General features: G+C 40.3%; 1 protein-coding gene across 1 annotated transcript in view; it reads right to left on the reverse strand.

Moving 5' to 3' along the window:
* LOC127506172 (cadherin-7) overlaps nt 1–18,070 on the reverse strand; it is a 54,640-nt gene that overhangs the window by 24,015 nt on the left and 12,555 nt on the right. The window contains 1 exon segment of the mRNA XM_051882375.1: nt 2,997–3,291. Coding sequence (XP_051738335.1) covers nt 2,997–3,291 — 295 coding nt within the window.

Consider the following 18,070-nt stretch of genomic DNA (forward strand, 5'->3'; position numbering starts at 1 on the left):
GAGCTCAACCTACAGCACACAATAAACCCCATCGCCAACCTGAAGCAAGCTGAATATGTGCTGATGCTTCTGATTTAGTGTCTCTAGTTCAGTGTTTCCCAACCCTTTTCCTGGAGGCACACACTATGCATTTTGTATGGTTGCCTTATCTGACCCATCAATTTCAGGTCTGGAAGTCTCTACTAATAATCATTTGAATCGGGTGTGTTTGACTAGGAAGAGTTGGAAAGTCTAGTGTTGGTCTGTCTTCAGAAACACTGCTTCATATGTTCCCTCATGCCCCTGTTTGCATGGAAGTGAAATTAGCAATGGTTGCATATTTAAATGGAGCCCTAAGTAATCTGTGTGTATTATTTATTTGTTATTTTGTTGCCATATTTAATAGCATCCAACTGAAGCACCAAAGAGGGAGCTCCACCAAAGGGAGTCTTTTTTGGTAATAGTAGGTAAAAGTGCCACATGCAATAAAAAAGCTGTCTTGTATGGATTGTATTTTACTAAATTAATTGAGCATGAAAAGAAAACACAAGATGCAAAGCTTTAACTATCTAGAAAAATAATTAGGCTTATCTAGGCAAAGATAAGCAGATATCTGTGCTATTCTGTATCCATTTTGCACAATAAACAAAAGCCACTTCAAGCAAGATGTGCTAAAAACTGGAACAGTTGAACATGAACAACCTGCTTCAGTACTCTGAGCCAAAGCGGACACATAATTAGAGTAAGCTAATATTCAGTTTGTTTGGTCATTTTCACCCTCATGCAATCTTGAACCAAACACATTGCATGGGTCAAAGTCAATGACATTCACATGGAATTAAACAGTATGAAAATGTCACAGAGAAAAGATGAAGTATTGTTCCATATCGATTTGGCCTTAATGTAACATATTACACTGCCTGAACTGTGAGCTTAGAGTCATAAAACTGCTGCAGAGGAAAGTACTGATGCTTTTAACCTGATTACTACATAAAGCGAATCATAAAAACAAACTTTTGAGATGCTTTAGGAATGCACAATAAATCCAACAACAGCTTGCATGTAAACCACACACACACACACACACACACACACACACACACACGCACACACACACACACACACACTTTTATTTATCCATCAGCATTGGCATGCTTGCAACAATTTGAAGTGTTGTTTGATTCTATCCAGTGTGCTATAAATTCACCTGGAATGTCTTTCTGTTGGCTTGAGTCGAAGTCTCAGCAGCTGAATGTCTAACCACTGTCTCTCTCTCTGTCATCTCTCATTTGTCCATCTTCATTCCAGTGAATGATCACATTCTCAGGTTTCCATTCATTTTCTGTGTATTAGAAATGCATCTCTGGGGTTTGTAATCAATGCTGTGCTCCAGGCAGCCGACTGTCATCTGACAGTAATGAAAATAAATATACCTCGACTAATTTCAGGAGATGGCACCTTTTCATATTCCTCCCCCAAACAAGAACTGAAATTTGACCGTTATGGTCACTAGATCTCGTTTTCTTAAGATCACTAGTTTGGTTTCGGTTTGCTGTACACAAGAATCAACACAAAAGTGACATTTTGATAAAAATGTAACAATTGTGAGAGTGTGATATATCTGTCTGTCTAGTTGTGTGTTGCTCATCAGGTAGTACTCCTGAGATTTTCATAGAGACAGTGATTTCATGAGGCCTGCATCCCCTCAGATTCACTTTTAGTTATTGATATTATTGATTTCCAATATCACAGTTATTGCAACAAGAGGTTTCTGTCATGCATTTATGCTTCAGTGCAGGACTTGCATGTGCCCTCAGTGCGGTATACGCCTGTCATGCGACTGATCCAGACACACTGAGCTGCTGCTCGCTGTTGCAGCTTCTGACACCGTCCCTGGCATACCGTCACTCCAACATAACCTGGAAGTTTAATCTACGAATCCCATTCTGACAGGGTCCTCAGGCGAGGAGCATTAAGCTTCAGAATCGTTTAGAAGATCTCCTGGGATTTGAGACATCAGCTCTGTGAACCTTTGGCTTTGTGGCAGCTTCTGCCTCCATGTTTCATTTTAGTGACTGTTCCTTTCTCTCTTGCCATGTTCTTGTGCTTCTGAAAGCTCTTGGTTATTTTCATTGGCAGTTTGAGGGATGGTTGTAGGACAGACCAATTCTAAGATGACACTCACATTGAGTGGCTCACAGTGTATCTTGGGAGTAAAAGCACACAATTCTGTGGCTTTAAAAGGTAGTTATCCTCTTCTAAACACACAGGAGTCTTGTAATAGTCTCATTATGTGAATCAATTTCTTTACTTGGTGTCTGGACAGTTTTCAGACAATATATTCTTCAATAACACAATGCAGAGAAATACAGCTATGATGGAGGCTATCGCGTTACTTCAAGAAACAGCCCAATTCATCTTTTCTAGTTCTAACATGTCTTCAATTTATTAACAAAGGCATAGAATTGTTTTAAATAGCAATGGCAGATACTGAATCTATGAAGTAATTTCACACACACACACAGGGTTTTTGTACAGCCCTTGTTTTTTTCCCTCTACTGTGGAGGAAATTTTTTGATGGAGAATAAAATGTCTTCTTTAAGAACAACATTGATATTTTCAACATTGATAATAATCATAAATGTTTCTTGATCATCAAATCATCATATTAGAATGATTTCTGAAGGATCATGTGACACTGAAGACTGGAATAATGATACTGAAAATTCAGCTTTGATCACAGGAATAAATTACACTTTACTATATATTCACATAGAAAACAGCTGTTTTTAAATTTTAACAATATTTCACTGTTTTTACTGCATTTTTTGATCAAATAAACACAGCCTTGGTGAGCAAAAGAGACTTCTTTCAAAAACATTAAAAAAATCTCACTGACTCCAAACTTTTGAATGGCAGTTCTTGGCTATTTTTTTAATTTATTTTTTATAAGATGCCTTCTAAGAAAGTAATCATAAGATTTTGAAGATGAGCAAAGATTAGTTAAATTAACGTACCAAGAGGAGACATTTCAGGGACTCCTGAGGCGTACGGCCCATCCAGAAACTTAGGCTCATTGTCATTGATGTCCTGGACCTTCACAATAAATTCAGACTCGTCCTCCACCGGAAGGTTGGTCCCGCGGTCCACCGCTTGAGCTCGCAGAGTGTAATAACCCTGTTCCTCTCTGTCCAGACGTTTGGTGGCATGGATGTCCCCTGTATTCTCATCGATAGTGAAGATTGAAGATGCTCCCTCCCCAGTCAACACGTACCTGACATTTCCATCACCCTTATCCACATCTGAATGCAGCTGTGAAAAAACATACACAACATACTATAATATAAACAACAAAGACTTATAGACAACGAAAACTCACATTACAGCTGTTTTATGCTCAGACATTTAGATGTGCATAAATGAATCCATTTCTCCCATAGACCTCTTCTATAGTTCATTTTGATTGGTCTATCCATGACCATTCCCACACTGTCGGCTAACTGGCAGCTCTACTTTCATGTTTCGACCTGCTGAACAGAAGAACTGGCCACCCAGCCTGGTTTCTCCCAGTGATTTGCTCAGTTCGGGTGTGAAAGGACAATTAATATTTAGTAATATTATTGATTTAACTGCACTGATGAGAACAAAATTTGAACTGAATTGAGCTGGATAATGAAAGCAAGCATCATTATCCAGCATTGACACAGCTATTGAACTGAATTAAAACTACACTGAAATAAATTGAGCTGAATAATGACACTATTGTCTTATGTAGAGCTGCTTTACAGCTGAAATTGAATATTTCATAACTGATGAATTTTACAACATTATCACTTGTTTTGAATTATGTGAAGCTGCTTTGAAACAATCTGTATTGTATAAAGCTCCTAATAAACAAATGTGACCTGACTTCTCACAACTAACTACAGCAGCCACTAAAGTTCTGCTTTGCAATCCAGCCCTCAGTAATTCATCTACATCTCCATTCACTTTCCAGGCATAAGACAAAACTCTCACCTCATTCTACTCCATTTGTGTTTTGATCATCGTTTCAAATCCGATCTGGACAAAGTCTTTGACAAAACGGTATTTTCTCCGCTTTTTTTTTATTTTTTATGAAACTTACCCACATTCAAGTGTTAATTAAAAAAGGAGGAATGATTCATACAACATATTCTGGGTGGCATTAAAATGTTTTTGGTTAAAAAGTCCTGCATGTAGGCAATGTCATTTTCCATTACTAAACAGTAAAATATCTCAATTGTTTGGGGGTAGTTGTGGCCTAATGGTTAGAGAGTCAGACTTGTAACCCGAAGTTTGCGTGTTTGAGTCTCAGTATCGGCAGGAAATGTAAGTGGGGGAGTGATTGAACAGCGCTCTTCCACTCTCATTACCCACAACTGGGGTGCCCTTGAGCCAATCGTTCCCCGGGTGCCGCAGCAAAAACAGCTGCCCACTGCTCCCGGTGTGTGTTCACGTTGTGGATGTGTGTTCAATATACTCACTGCTGCGTGTGTGTGTGTGTGTGTGTGTGCGCACTTGGGTGGGTGAAATGTAGAGTGCAAATTCCAAGTATGGGACACCATACTTGGCTACGCATCATGTCACATAAATATTGCATTATATAATTTCTACAAGCATCATGTGAAGTTAGGGTTGAGTAATTTTTATGCTTATAAATGCATCTGACCCTATAATATAACATGAAAAACAGTGTTACTGAAATGTTGAGAAAAAAAAAAAAAGTATGATCTGATCTGACAGTCCAGAGAAAAATCTAGGTAGTGATGATCTGAGTTTCATTAATCTCCAAAATGCATATAATTTACAAACACAAACATGTGCACTCTGACTTTTGGGAGCTGAAAATCAGCCAATCAGATTGGAGCTTTTGCAATTTTTGTGTGCGATATACATCAGATGGTCAGTAAACGATACATGGCCATTTCCATGGGTCTGAGTGAAAGCTCTTGTTTGCTGTGTGCTAAAATCAATTGAAGGTAAGTTATGGTAAGGCAGGTTAACAGCTTTGGGAGCATCAGTCAGCTCGGCACAGTCAACCATGTGCATCATAGACTGACAGCAGCTCTGAAGCATCTAGGGATGGGCCCTTTACAAATGCAAATGTGAAAAGAGCTTCAGACAGCTTTGCTGAGGATAAGACAAGCTTCAGTGCTCACAGACCAATCAGCTTTCCATCAAAGTCACAACTGATTCTTACATTTCTGATTATACATTTTCTGGAGCGTGGGAAGACTTCATATCTGCATCCGATCACTAAGAAAACTGATAGAAGGAAGTGAGGTATAAGCAAAAGCTGAATGTGTGATGTAAAAAAAGCCATTAATATAGCCGTTTAATTTAAAAAGACATAACAGTGCAGCATATAGTGTATTTGGGGGAGAGAAAGATGTTTTGACATTTGAAGAGTTTAACTGAGCTTTATTAGCTATACTACAAGTTGCTAAGGTAGAGAGCAATACATTTGATCAGATGATACTGAAGATTTGAATTTGTGTGAGTAGATTCATTTACACTAAATACAGCTAATAAAACTAGAAACTGACATTTATATGTAAAATATTGAACTTAACTTAATATTTAACTACAAAAGAGAGTACACAGCTCGACGTACATGAGCTGCTAAAACCAAGTAGTTTCCAACAACATGGACAGTTTAGGAGAGCCTATTTGAATATGAGTGGCAAAAAAGACATGATTGTGACGATCTGAATTAAATTTCTAAATTAAAAAGGTGTTGCAGATCTTAATCTGTTAAATAGAAGAATAATTGCCATGTAAACCAATGAACCCACTTGGATGGAAAAATACTTTGCGTATTTGAAGGACAGTTGTCACCTACCAATGTCTCCTAATGTAACTGTGATCCAGGGATATCTAGTTATTGCAGGAGGAATGGGTATAAGAATAATTTCAGGACACTCCTTCTGATTTCTTTTCAGAAAAGTTTGCCACATGCAGAGAAAGTGTTCTTACATTTTTTAGATATGAAAGGCCAGCTGAGTGTATAACATCTGAGGCGTTTTAATTTCTGGCAAATATCCCAAATGCACGTCTTTTAGCACTGCAACATGTCTTACATCCCTCTCCAAACAAATCTTACTGAATATAACATCAACAATGTACAAATCACTCATTTAGATAAAGTAATTCTGTGTAATTCTTAAAGTAATACTTTGACATCAGCAGACAGTGTCAAAACAGTCTGAACTTCAAATACATAATGATCTGCACATTTAAACATCAAATAGAACTGAAACATGAATTTATACTGAGATAAACATTTTTTGATAACATCAAACATTTAAACCTCAAGTGTAAACGAGCTATTTTTTTTAAGTTATAAAGCCCCAATTAAAATAGCAGATGCGGACCAAAGTGATTTTCAAAATTTAATCCTAGGGACTATCAAAAGGTTGTGGCTGGACGAGAGGCTCGAAAACCGTTTTAACAATTTGAAAACGAAAAGTAGTATTTCATAATTCCAAAAGCAACTGACAGCCATTGAAGGGGAGGAAGAACAGCAGTGATCTGGTCGCACTGACAGTCCAGCTGCAACGTTCAGAACATTTGCAGTCTAGTAAGAGACCCTTTATTAATTCGTCTTTAGAGGGAATTACAGCTCAGCAGAGATAAAGGCAAGGATAACCTTCTCAAAATCCTTAACAGACAGGAAAGGCTTTACCTTAGATAAAATCTCAATTAAATAAACTTGTTTCAATGACTTCTTTAATCTGTTTATCAAACTTGAGTCCACTGTCACAAAGCCCGGATTTTTACTGTTTTAAGGATGAGGTTCAAATATCCCAAGTCAACATTTAGAGAGCCAGTTCTCTCAGAAAGATCTTTTTCTTCTTCTTCTTCTTCTTCTTCGTGTCATTGAGACTTTAATGACATTCATGCTTTCACATCATTTAAACAAGACTTCCGGGCGTCTAATGCCTGTCATGTGTTTTCAGTGGTAGGTAAGTTTGGGTATCGTCTGCATAGAAGTGCAATGATAACTCATATTTCTTAAACACACTTCCTAAGGGAAACCACTTTAAATACAACAGCAAATACCATCAAGATTGTTTTTTATTTTTTTATTTTTTACTTATTTTAAAGAAGGGGCTGCACAACTGCATGTTTAATATACACTGAACAGAATCTTTCATTATGGGCAACAAACCAGGACCAACTGTCAATAATTTGTTTCAAGAAGTGCATTGGAATAATATCTTGTGGTGAAGTAGTTTATTTCGAATGTTAAACAGTCTCCTTAAAAGTGATGGCTTGAAAACATGATAGAGTAGCCGAGTATAATGGAGAGACACTCACCAGTTTTTCCATGTTGGATCTGGACCTGAGAATTTGAGGAAACAGTCTCAATGCATCAAGAGACCTGTTTTTAAACCTGTTTTGGTTGAAAAAAAAAGAGAGCTTTTTTTTTTTTTTTTTTTGTAAATCAAAACAAATATTTTGCCCTTTGATGTTTTGCCCAGATTTTTGAAACTTTGATAAGAGGATTTCATAACACGGCATTCTTCCATGTATGTGCTGAATATCATTTAACCAAGGGACTGACTTGCGTTTATCATGTTTCTTCCTCAGAGGAGTAAAAGCATTTAAGATCTTTACACAAGTGGAGTTAAAAGCCTTAACATGCTCCTCTACATTTTGATGAGATAAAGATGCATCATATGCAAGTCTCTATGTAACATCATGTCAAGAAATCTAGTTTATTTCTTGGTTTTGTGACAGAGCTCTGACACTCCTGTTTTGTCCTGTCTTTGTGTCTTGTTTCATGTTGGGCACGTGGTGTTCGGATCCCGGCACTCATGTCTGGTTCGGTTTCAGTTTTGTGTCGGGGTTCGGACACTCGCGCTCTCTGTTCTGTCTTTATTGTGAGCGCACGGTTTGTGTGTACTTTCACTTGCCATGCGCTCTTGTCTCGTGTTTTGTGAGCGCCTGGTTGGTTCTTATTGGTTCTTATTCTTGTTGTTGTGTTCTGTGTAGTACGTGGTTTATTTACATCTGCCGCGTGCTTTCTTATGTTTTGTGTGAACACACAGCTTATGAGTTTCTCATAGTTGTTCGTGTCTCGTTTTGTGTGAGCACATGTTTTGTGATTTGTTTTCACTGGCCATGTGCTTGTGTTTTGTCATGTTTGGTGTGAGCACATGGCTTGTCATGTGTTTCCATGTGCCATGTGTTCTCATGTCTATTGTCTTGACCCTGCATATCTTGTTACCTGATTATTGGTTAATTTGCCCCACCTGTCCTCCCTCATTACCTGCCTTGTTTGCTCTCCTTTTTATTCTCCTGTGCGTGTTTGTCATCTAAGGTACCCTCACGTGTCCTGACCCTGCCTAGTCTTGATGCCAGTCTTGCTGTCTTGTTTTCCCCCACGGGGTAGTTTTTGTTTGTTTTTGTTTTATTTTTATTAATAAAGAAAGAGCCCTTCAACCTGCATTATTGAGTCCTTGCTCATCCTTCCCTCACCAAACCCTGACACATAGAGCTAAATATATGAGACCATTGGATAGAAGAATGGACTTTAACTGACAATGGACAAACCCAGAGACAAGACATGGTTTAATGTATGCCTACAAATGTGTGTAGAGCCTTTCCTAAATTGGTAAAACCCAAAAGCGTCAATATTTTAAAATTCCTTAAGCATTGCACAGTATATATGGATATTAAAGTCCCCAATAAGTATTTTATCATAGTTAGGGACAATACCTCCTACAAACTAACTAACCCTGATTCATCAATATATTCTTTGTTAAATTTGGGACATGCCAGTTCCAGTAAAAAGAATTGCAGTTCAGATCTCCGTCTGTATGAGAGAACAGCCGGTTTTACTTCTAAAAAGTGCCTCTCAAACATGTTAGCTCAGTTCCCTGAACAATGCGGTTTGTGTCAAAATATATTTGCGTGGTCTGAAGTTGTCTGTGGGTTGTCATTACATATGTTTATCCAGGAATGTATCTATCTGCTGCCTTTCATCTAATCTCAATCATTGGCATGATGCCATTGCTAACAGGCTAGCCCGAGGGACATCAGTGCCAAAAAATAATATAAATGCAAATGACATATTGTGCCACTATTCGCCTGTGGAAATATCCACTCTCAAATTGTACTCCCTCACCTTCCATCTTTTCATGTTCAGTTTTTGTTTCTCGTTCTGCTTCTGTCTGAAGTGTTTCAGTTGTCAACTTTCAGCGCATCGTTTCACAGGAAAACAGGGAAAAAGGTCACAGATATTGCCATTGAGGAGAGAGAATGGGAAAAGAGTATCAGAATTTTTTGAAGAAGAAGCCTATTCATGTTCTCCATTTGTGATTTCACTTCAACAAACAATGCGCATCCCTGTATATATGACACAATGATGAAATTTGCCAACTAGTATGGTTTGTACCGCTGGCAATGGCAAACATTCATGATGCAAAGCTGTTTCAAGTGAGTGAAGATGAGAAGAACAGGACAGAGGAATGAATGAGGATAATAAAACACCCGGCAGGGTGAAACACACCAAATGAAGTGTCTTCAGATCAGTGTCATTCGTGAAAATGATGACGAAGAATGATGCTTTATACACAATTAGGTTTCCTGCAGCGATTCTTGTAAGAGAAGCATGGCAATAATGTTTATCTGTACAATCATTGTTCTGTTTGTTCAATATGAATCTGTCTAGGTTGATGGCCCATAGAGCCCCACTGAAGCGGGGCAGACACCTTAACCTTTTAACATCCAACTGAAAAAACATCCAACTGTTTATTGGACATAAACAACTCCTCTATACAATGATTACATCAGGTGTTATGGGAAGTGTTCCCGGTTCCGGCTGACTTAATCTATGCAGCCTAACAATTTACATTATTTGAATTATAGAAGTAGATAATGTGTTATGTGTATGCCAGGTTAAAGAGATGCCTTTTTAGACTGTTCCAAAGTGTAGGTGCTAAAAGGAAAAGAATCTACTGCCTGCGGTTGATTTTGATATTCTAGGTATTATCAGCTGGCCTGAATGCTGCGATCGTAATAGACGTGAAGGATTATAATGTGTTAAGAGCTCGCTCGGGTACTGGGGAGCAGAACCATTCAATGCTTTGTAAGTAATTAGCAAGATTTTAAAATCTATACGATGTTTAATAAGGAGCCAATGCAGTGTTGACAGAACCGGACTAATATGGTTTATTAGGCATGCAGGGCAATTTAGACATATTTTTGAGATGGAAGAATGAGGTTTTACAGATGCTAGAAACTTGGCTTTCAAGTGAAGGATTAGTATCAAAGAGCACACCCAGGTTCCTAACTGACGACGGAGACTTAACAGAGCAGCCATCAAGTGTTAGACAGTATTCTAGGTTATTACGTGCTGAAGGTTTTGGTCCAAAAGTTAGAATCTCAGTTTTTTCAGAATTAAGTAGTAGGAAATTTCTAGTAATCCAATTTTCTATATCAGCTATGCATTCCGTTAATTTTGTGAATTGGTAAGTTTCGTCAAGGCGCAAAGAAATATAGAGCTGAGTATCATCAGAGTAACAGTAATTCCTTCCTAATGATATCTCCCAAGGGTAGCATGTACAGAGTGAACAGCAACGGTCCTAGTACTGAGCCTTGCGGTACTCCACACTGAACTTGTGATCGATTATGACATCTCTACATTTACTACCATCTGATCGGATAAGTATGATTTAAACCATGCCATTGCAATTCCACTAATGCCAACATAATTTTCGAGTCTATTCAAAAGAATGTTGTGATCAATAGTGTCAAATGCAGCACTAAGATCCAGTAACACTAATAGAGAGACACAACCATGATCGGATGATAAGAGCAAATCATTTGTAACTCTAATGAGAGCCGTCTCAGTACTATGATACCGTCTAAATCTTGACTTGAAATCCTTGCAGTGAACTCATGGAGTGAATATGCTCCGCAGGAACACCAGCACTCCTCCTCTAATGACCGCAACTCACTGCACCTGTGCGATATAACAGGGGCTATTAAAAGAGACAGACAGGAGAAGAAAACAAAACAAAACAAAACTTGCACAACACAGCACTAAGCACACATACATAAATTAAAATGCTACATAACATGAGGACATTGCTGAACACAATTTGCATAGCGCATTTCAGAACTTGCTAGTATGGATGATGCAGCAGACCACAGCAACCACTATCTTCGGCTGATTTACTAATGATCACCAGCAGGTGTGCACCAACATCCTGTTGAAATAAACGTTCATTCAGCACCTGCTTTCATTGGAAGCTAATAGCACAATGTAAATTGAGTCAGTCAGGGAATTAACACAAAGTTTTGTAAAGTGCAATCTTTAAATAGCCTAATTTTCATAGAAAAGAAGCATGTTTGTGTGGAATGGCGCAGTACTATTTTGATGCTATTTTGGCTTAAACAGGTGTTTTGCAGGTGGTTAGTGTATTAGACAGGTATTTGCGCAGTAATAGCACACGCAAAAGTGTTTAGTGAATTATCCTGTCTTTGTACAATCACTCAGACATCCTCAGATACACAGTGTTATACAAGAGTTACTTGGCAACATTGATTCTACATTTCTACATCACAAGTTGAGCTTGATAGGATTTGTGGAAAAATGCCGATAACTGCAGACACTACTGTGTTTTAAAGCAAAAATGTACAGTAATGCGCTTACAATGGAAGAAACAGGGCCAGCTTTGCAACTGGCTTAAAAGTAGAACTGGCATCCTTTGCACATGTCACCTCTCTGAAATTTGGCCTACGCTCAGACTGTTTACCTGCGTTTGCTAGTTGACATTTGTTGAAAGTGGCCTTTAGTGAAATGGACAGCCTGAGTGATGAGACGTGCATTCTGAGTGTGTGTGTGTGTGTGTGTGTGTGTGTGTGTGTGTGTGTGTGTGTGTTACCCACATTTATCAGACAGCCTTTCCTTCAATCCTCTTCTAAACACAAGCTCTAACATACAATCCGCCAAAAATTATCATATGTTGTGATGATGAAATATTAGCTAGGCTTACTGCAAAGAAACGTTTATACACGTTAATCTGGAATGATGATAAATACTGTTTGGTCAGACATTTTAAATCTTACTGCTCCCTTCAACTCTTTTAAGCCTAAATCTACATCTAAATCGGAGCAATGGATTGATCATAGTAGACGCTCCCTGAGACAGTCATGCAGGAAAGTAGAAAGGAAAGTGGAAAAAATATAAATTACAGGTTTCATACGAGAACTTAAGGGACTGCCTATTGGTATATCAGAATGCTGTTAAGAAAGCTAATGCTTCCTATTTTACTAAATTGATTGAGAAACATCACCACACCTCAAAAGCACTTTTTTCTGTTATTAACTCCATTTTAAATACTTCTATAAACTCTCTTCATTGCCCATCCTGGGCACTCTGTGAGGATTTTGCTAGCTACTTTGGCAATAAAGTTTCAAATTTGCGAGCCCAATTTCAGGTCTCTGATCAGGAAATACCGACAGAGATGAGTTCACCATCCCTCTGGACTTCTTTCAATTCTGTCTCTTTGCATTCTGTAAAGGAAGAAATGTTTAAATTTAAACCATCCTTTTGTTTGTATGACACTTTACATCCTCGTTATCTGAGACAACTATTTGATACTGTCAGCCCTGGGTTGGTGTCGTTATTGAATAAATCCTTACTTGAAGGAGCTATACCCTCGAGTTTGAAGATTGCCTCAATTACACCTGTACTAAAGAAACCCTCACTTGATGCCTCTATCTTATCAAACTTTTGTCCAATATCCATTGTGCCGTTTATTTCCAAGGTACTGGAAAAAATATATATTTTTACAGCTCCAGACCTTCCTAAATGACAATGATATTTTTGAAAAGTTTCAGTGGGGGTTTAAATCTCTGCATAGCACAGAAACTGCTCTTATAAGAGTTCTCAATGATATTTACATGGCCACTGATTCGGGAGATTCCGTCATTTTAGTAATGTTAGACCTATCATACGATTCTCGTTTCTCGGTTGGAGTCTTGTGTTGGTCTAGGGGGTGCGGTCTTAAGCTGGTTTAAATCTTTTTTTAACAAATAGACGTTTCTCTGTAAAAATGACATTTCTCTTCCTCCCTCCGAAATTTATGCTGCGGTGTGCCTTAGGGTTCTGTTTTAGCTCCGATTCTCTTTTCTCTCTATCTTCTGCCTTTGGGGTCCATTTTTAGAAAACACAATGTCTTATTCCACTGCTATGCTGACGACATGCAGATCTATATGCCTTTGTCTAGACAGTTTGACAGCATGTCTTGACGAGGTAAAAGCTTGCCAAGAATTTCCTATTTCTGCACTCAGACAAAACAGAAGTCATTGTATTTGACCCCTCAGAATCCAGGCCAAGACAGGATCTTGACCTTGGATTTCTTGATCAATTTATCTCTCCCCAAGTACGGAACTTAGGTGTGATGTTAGATAGCTCCCTTAAATTCGATAAGCAAATTAGTGCGGTCATTGGATCTAGTTTTTTCTATCTTTGCTCTTTATCGAAAATTAAATCTTGTCTCCCCAAGCGTTCTTTGGAGACTGCTATCCATGCTTTCATTACCTCATGCCTGGACTATTGCAATTCTCTTTATTTTGGTATATATAAGTCCCAAACGGCACGCTTACAGGTTGTTCAAAATGCTGCGGCGAGATTCCTGAAGGGAAAGAGGAAATTTGATCACGCTACCCCCCCCTTCTGAGATCCCTTCATTGGCTCCCAATAAGTTCCAGAATTGAGTCTAAAATTGTATTTCTGGTGTATAAATCATTAAATTATTTAGCTCCTTCTTATTTGTCTGATCTACTCCATATATATTGTTCCACTAGAAGTCTTAGATCTGAAACAAAACTCCTCCTTCAGATACCCAGAACCCGGCTAAAATCAAGGGGTAACCGAGCTTTTGAAGTGGCTGGCCCCACATTGTGGAACAAGCTTCCACTTTATATTAGATTGGCTTCCTCTCAGGTCAAGTCTCAAAACTTAATTATTTTTTGTTGCTTTTAGCTTATAAATGACTCTTTTGTTTAAAACTGTGTTTAATATTATTTGTGTTATTAATCTCTCTTAGCTCTATTTCTATCTGTACAGCATTTTGGTCTTTTTAAAAGTGCTTTATAAATAAACTGAACTGAACTGAACTGATGATCTCTTGTTTGATTTTTCCTAAAATAAATGCTTGAATGGGTTGGAAATGATCCTTTTTTTTGTTTCTTCCTAAAGACATGCGTATTGCTCCACATGTCCGTTTGGCCACCAATGGATGAGAGCGGCGCAGACCTGGAGATAATTAAGCCTCTTTTTTTCTTTCTTTTCTTTTCTTTTTGCTAAAAATATTGCCTCTTTTTAATTCAGTTTAATTATGTAAACTATTTCTTAACTTGCAATAAAACTGTTTGTCCAGCTAATTTCCTGATTTATGTGTAACTTACATTGCATTTTCTCTTTAAAGCATTATTGACCTCAGTTCATCATCAGGCCAGGGTGCATTTGAACATTTACTTAATTTTTCCTAAGTGGGGCATATTTATCCATTATCTCCATTATTATATCCATAAAAGTTTAAGGCAATATCTACATAAAAGGCAATATCTACATCAAGTTCATGACATGCTCCAGACTACTGCTTTATTAACAAATAAATATTGTATATGACCTACGTAATATAATCCTAGTTCTTTTTTGGGGGCAATTTTGTCTTTTTAGTCAAAGCAGTCGGATTATGGTCACTGCGACTGATACTGCCTGAGATCGCATTGCTTGGAAATTACAAAACAAAGAAAACTTTAAGAACGTTTGTTCCCCCTCAACATCTTGGCTGAGGACAAAATCTGTTTTTCTTTGAAATGTAAAAGTTTGACAACATTTTTTCTGGGTTTACCCCTCCTGACAATGGCTGTATTCAAATGATGTTTTATTAACCAAATTTGGGAGGAGCATGTTCAGATAATACCCAATCAGCACGAGGAGGCCTATATATAAAAATAGATGAGTGTGGCGGCACATTTGTCCTGATTTTTCTCCACTTTGCCGACCCGGCTGCTCAGACTAAAGTATCGATCACGCAGTTCTCTCACCCCATTAGAACAACTGGAAAGCTCAGACTGAATGTTATCCAGTCTGTCTTGCAGAGTTTTAAACTGCATTTCAACGAACTGCTGCTGTTTTTCCATTGCATGGGCGATCATGGCGGCAAGGGATTCTTCCATCTTGTCCGCCTCAAATGCTTGATCCTGCTGTTTGTTTGGTGGCCGATTTACCTTGACGAGGAGTCATACTGTCGATGCACAGTGTCAAAACGTAAAACAAAATGTCGAGTAGTTGGCAAAAACAAACAAACAAACAAAAAAACTGAATATATAATGAAAATGAGTAGGGTAAAGCAGAGCTAAAACGCTATGCTGCCATCATGCTCAAAAGACACCCCATTTTTGCTTATTTCTGAAGATGGACTCCCTGTTTTAGGCTAAATGACGACTTGTGATGCCGCCTGAATCATAATTACACCTGGTTCATTCGTTGGCCAGAAGATAACTGAAGCAACTAAGCCTGGTTCCCTTTCGTGGGAACTATCGACGCTACGTCGAATGACGTGATGGGAACCCTCTGCGTGATTGCGTCGTGAAGCACTTCTGTATCTAACTAATGATGAGACGAGACGTCAGAGGCGGGTGACGTCACGGACCAGGAAACTATAAAGCATACCCAGAACAAAGAACGCTAGCTTCTGTTGTCTTCAGCAAGCGCTCTCTGTATCTTGTGTGTCTTATTTAGTGTTGTCTGTCCCGTTTTTGCTCACACAGTGATCTCTTTGTCTGAGGACAAGAGTTTCAAAGCACTTACAAGACACAAAATATATATATATATATATATATATATATATATATATATATATATATATATAAAATGGCGGAAAAAGTTAACAAACAGCAGTTCATTAAGTGTGTGCCTCCCTGCACGCGATTCATCTCGGGTGGGGACACACACAAGATGTGTGTTGTTTGCCTGGGAGTCGAGCATGCACAGGCAGCTCTCGAGGGGGCTGTCTGTGTACACTGCGAGCGGCTCACTCTCAGAGTATTAAGATCATGCCGCGCGCTCTTTGAGGAGGGTGCCGCGGCGAGTGCTCCCCGCGGATCAGGATCAGGCTGCATTCGTGGGGATCACAAATGGATTTGGCAGAGGGGGGAGAGATGGGCTCAGCCTTATCGCTTCCCTTACCTGCCAGACCCAGTGTCTCTCCTTTGGCGGTGGAAGCACGCGCTGCGGTTTCTTCCCCCCGGAGGGAGACACCGACGCTCAACATATCTTCCTCCGAGGAGGTTGACGTGGTGAGCGTCAAGACTGGAGATGAGGACCCGCCATCCTCGTCTCCAGCTTATGAGGAGCTGCTGGAGGTAGTGACCAGGGCAGTCGATAAGCTAAAAATAGACTGGCCCGCGGAGAGAAGCGAAACGAAACCAAAAAGTAAGCTTGATGAGCGCTTTCTCCCCGCACGGTCACTACCCCAGCGTCGGGGTCTGCCGTTCTTTCCCGACCTCCACACCGTGGTGTCGAGGTCGTGGAATAGACTAGTCCAGTATCGTGTGTTCAGCCCTCAAACATCTACATATAGTAACATCGTGGGGCTGAAACACCACGGCTATGGGGCGATGCCTCGGGTCAAAGAGATGCTTGCGAGCTATCTCTCGCCCGAGTCTGCATCGTCCCTCAAGACCCCGACATTGCCCACTAAGCCTTTAAAGACAACATCGGGCTTGGTGGGCAAGGCTTATTCGGCAACAGGTCAGGCTGCAGCTTGCCTTCACACAATGTCTATTCTGCAAGCTTACCAGGCTGACCTGCTGGGGGAGATAGATGAAAGCGGGGAAGCGACATTTGAGTCTATACAGGAGCTTAGAAGGGTGACAGATCTAGCTCTCCGGGCCACCAAGGAGACGGCCAAATCAATCGGCCGCTCTATGGCAGCCTTGGTGGCCACGGAAAGGCACCTGTGGCTCAATTTGTCGGATATGAAGGAGAGAGATAAGAACATCCTCATGGATGCGCCGCTGTCTCCTGCGGGCCTATTTGGCGACGCAGTGTCATCTGTCGTCAATAGGTTCCAGGAGACACGTAAACAATCAGCGGCCTTCCAGAGATTCCTTCCCCGCCGTGTTCATCCCCCTGGGGCTGCTGAGCGGGAGCAGCCTCAGCCGATAGCCGGCTCCTCGGCACATAGAGCGCAACAGAAGGCCAGTGTGGCCACCCGTGCTCCCCCGCAGAGAGCTTGGGGCCCGGGGCGGTCAGCACAGGCGAAGCCTTCCGGGGGTAGGGCGGATCTGAGGACAGTCATTATTTCCCGGAAGGCTTCAAAGAAAAAGTCCTGACGCCAGCTGTCCGGGACTCACGAGGGCAGGGGTTCGGGTATTAAAAAATCTGGTACCTGTTCCCCTTCTGCGCCCTCAGGGGGCCGTTCTGCCAACCCTGCCACCCAGTGTGCGTCAGGGCGCAGCGGTCTCCACCGATCCTCCGAGGATCGGTGGAGACCGCTGCGCCCTGACGCACAATCGATCTGTACAAAAGTTAAAGTTCAAAATGCTTACACTCAAACAGATTGTCCCACAGATCAGGTCCGAGGACTGGTTTGTGGCGATAGACCTGAAAGACGCATACTTTCATGTATCCATCCATCCTCATCACAGGAAGTTCCTCAGGTTTGCTTTCGGGGGCGAAGCTTACCAATACAAGGTTCTTCCCTTCAGCCTATCTTTATCACCCCGCACGTTCATGAAGTGCGTGGATGCAGCTCTGGCTCCGTTGAGACTCCAGGGCATCCGCGTGCTGAACTATATCGACGACTGGTTGATATTAGCTCAAACAGAACAATTGGCAGTTCAACATCGAGATGTTGTTCTGTCGCACATGAAGAAGCTTGGGCTGAGGCTCAATGCCAAGAAAAGTGTGCTGGTTCCGAGTCAAATGACCAACTACTTAGGGGTAGTTTGGGACTCTACCACGATGCAGGCATATCTATCCCCTGCTCGTGTGAGTTCCATTCTCGGGGCCGTGAAAGGGGTGAAGTTAGGCCAGTCA

Source organism: Ctenopharyngodon idella, chromosome 23 (genome assembly GCF_019924925.1).
Source record: "Ctenopharyngodon idella isolate HZGC_01 chromosome 23, HZGC01, whole genome shotgun sequence".
NCBI lineage: Eukaryota > Metazoa > Chordata > Actinopteri > Cypriniformes > Xenocyprididae > Ctenopharyngodon > Ctenopharyngodon idella.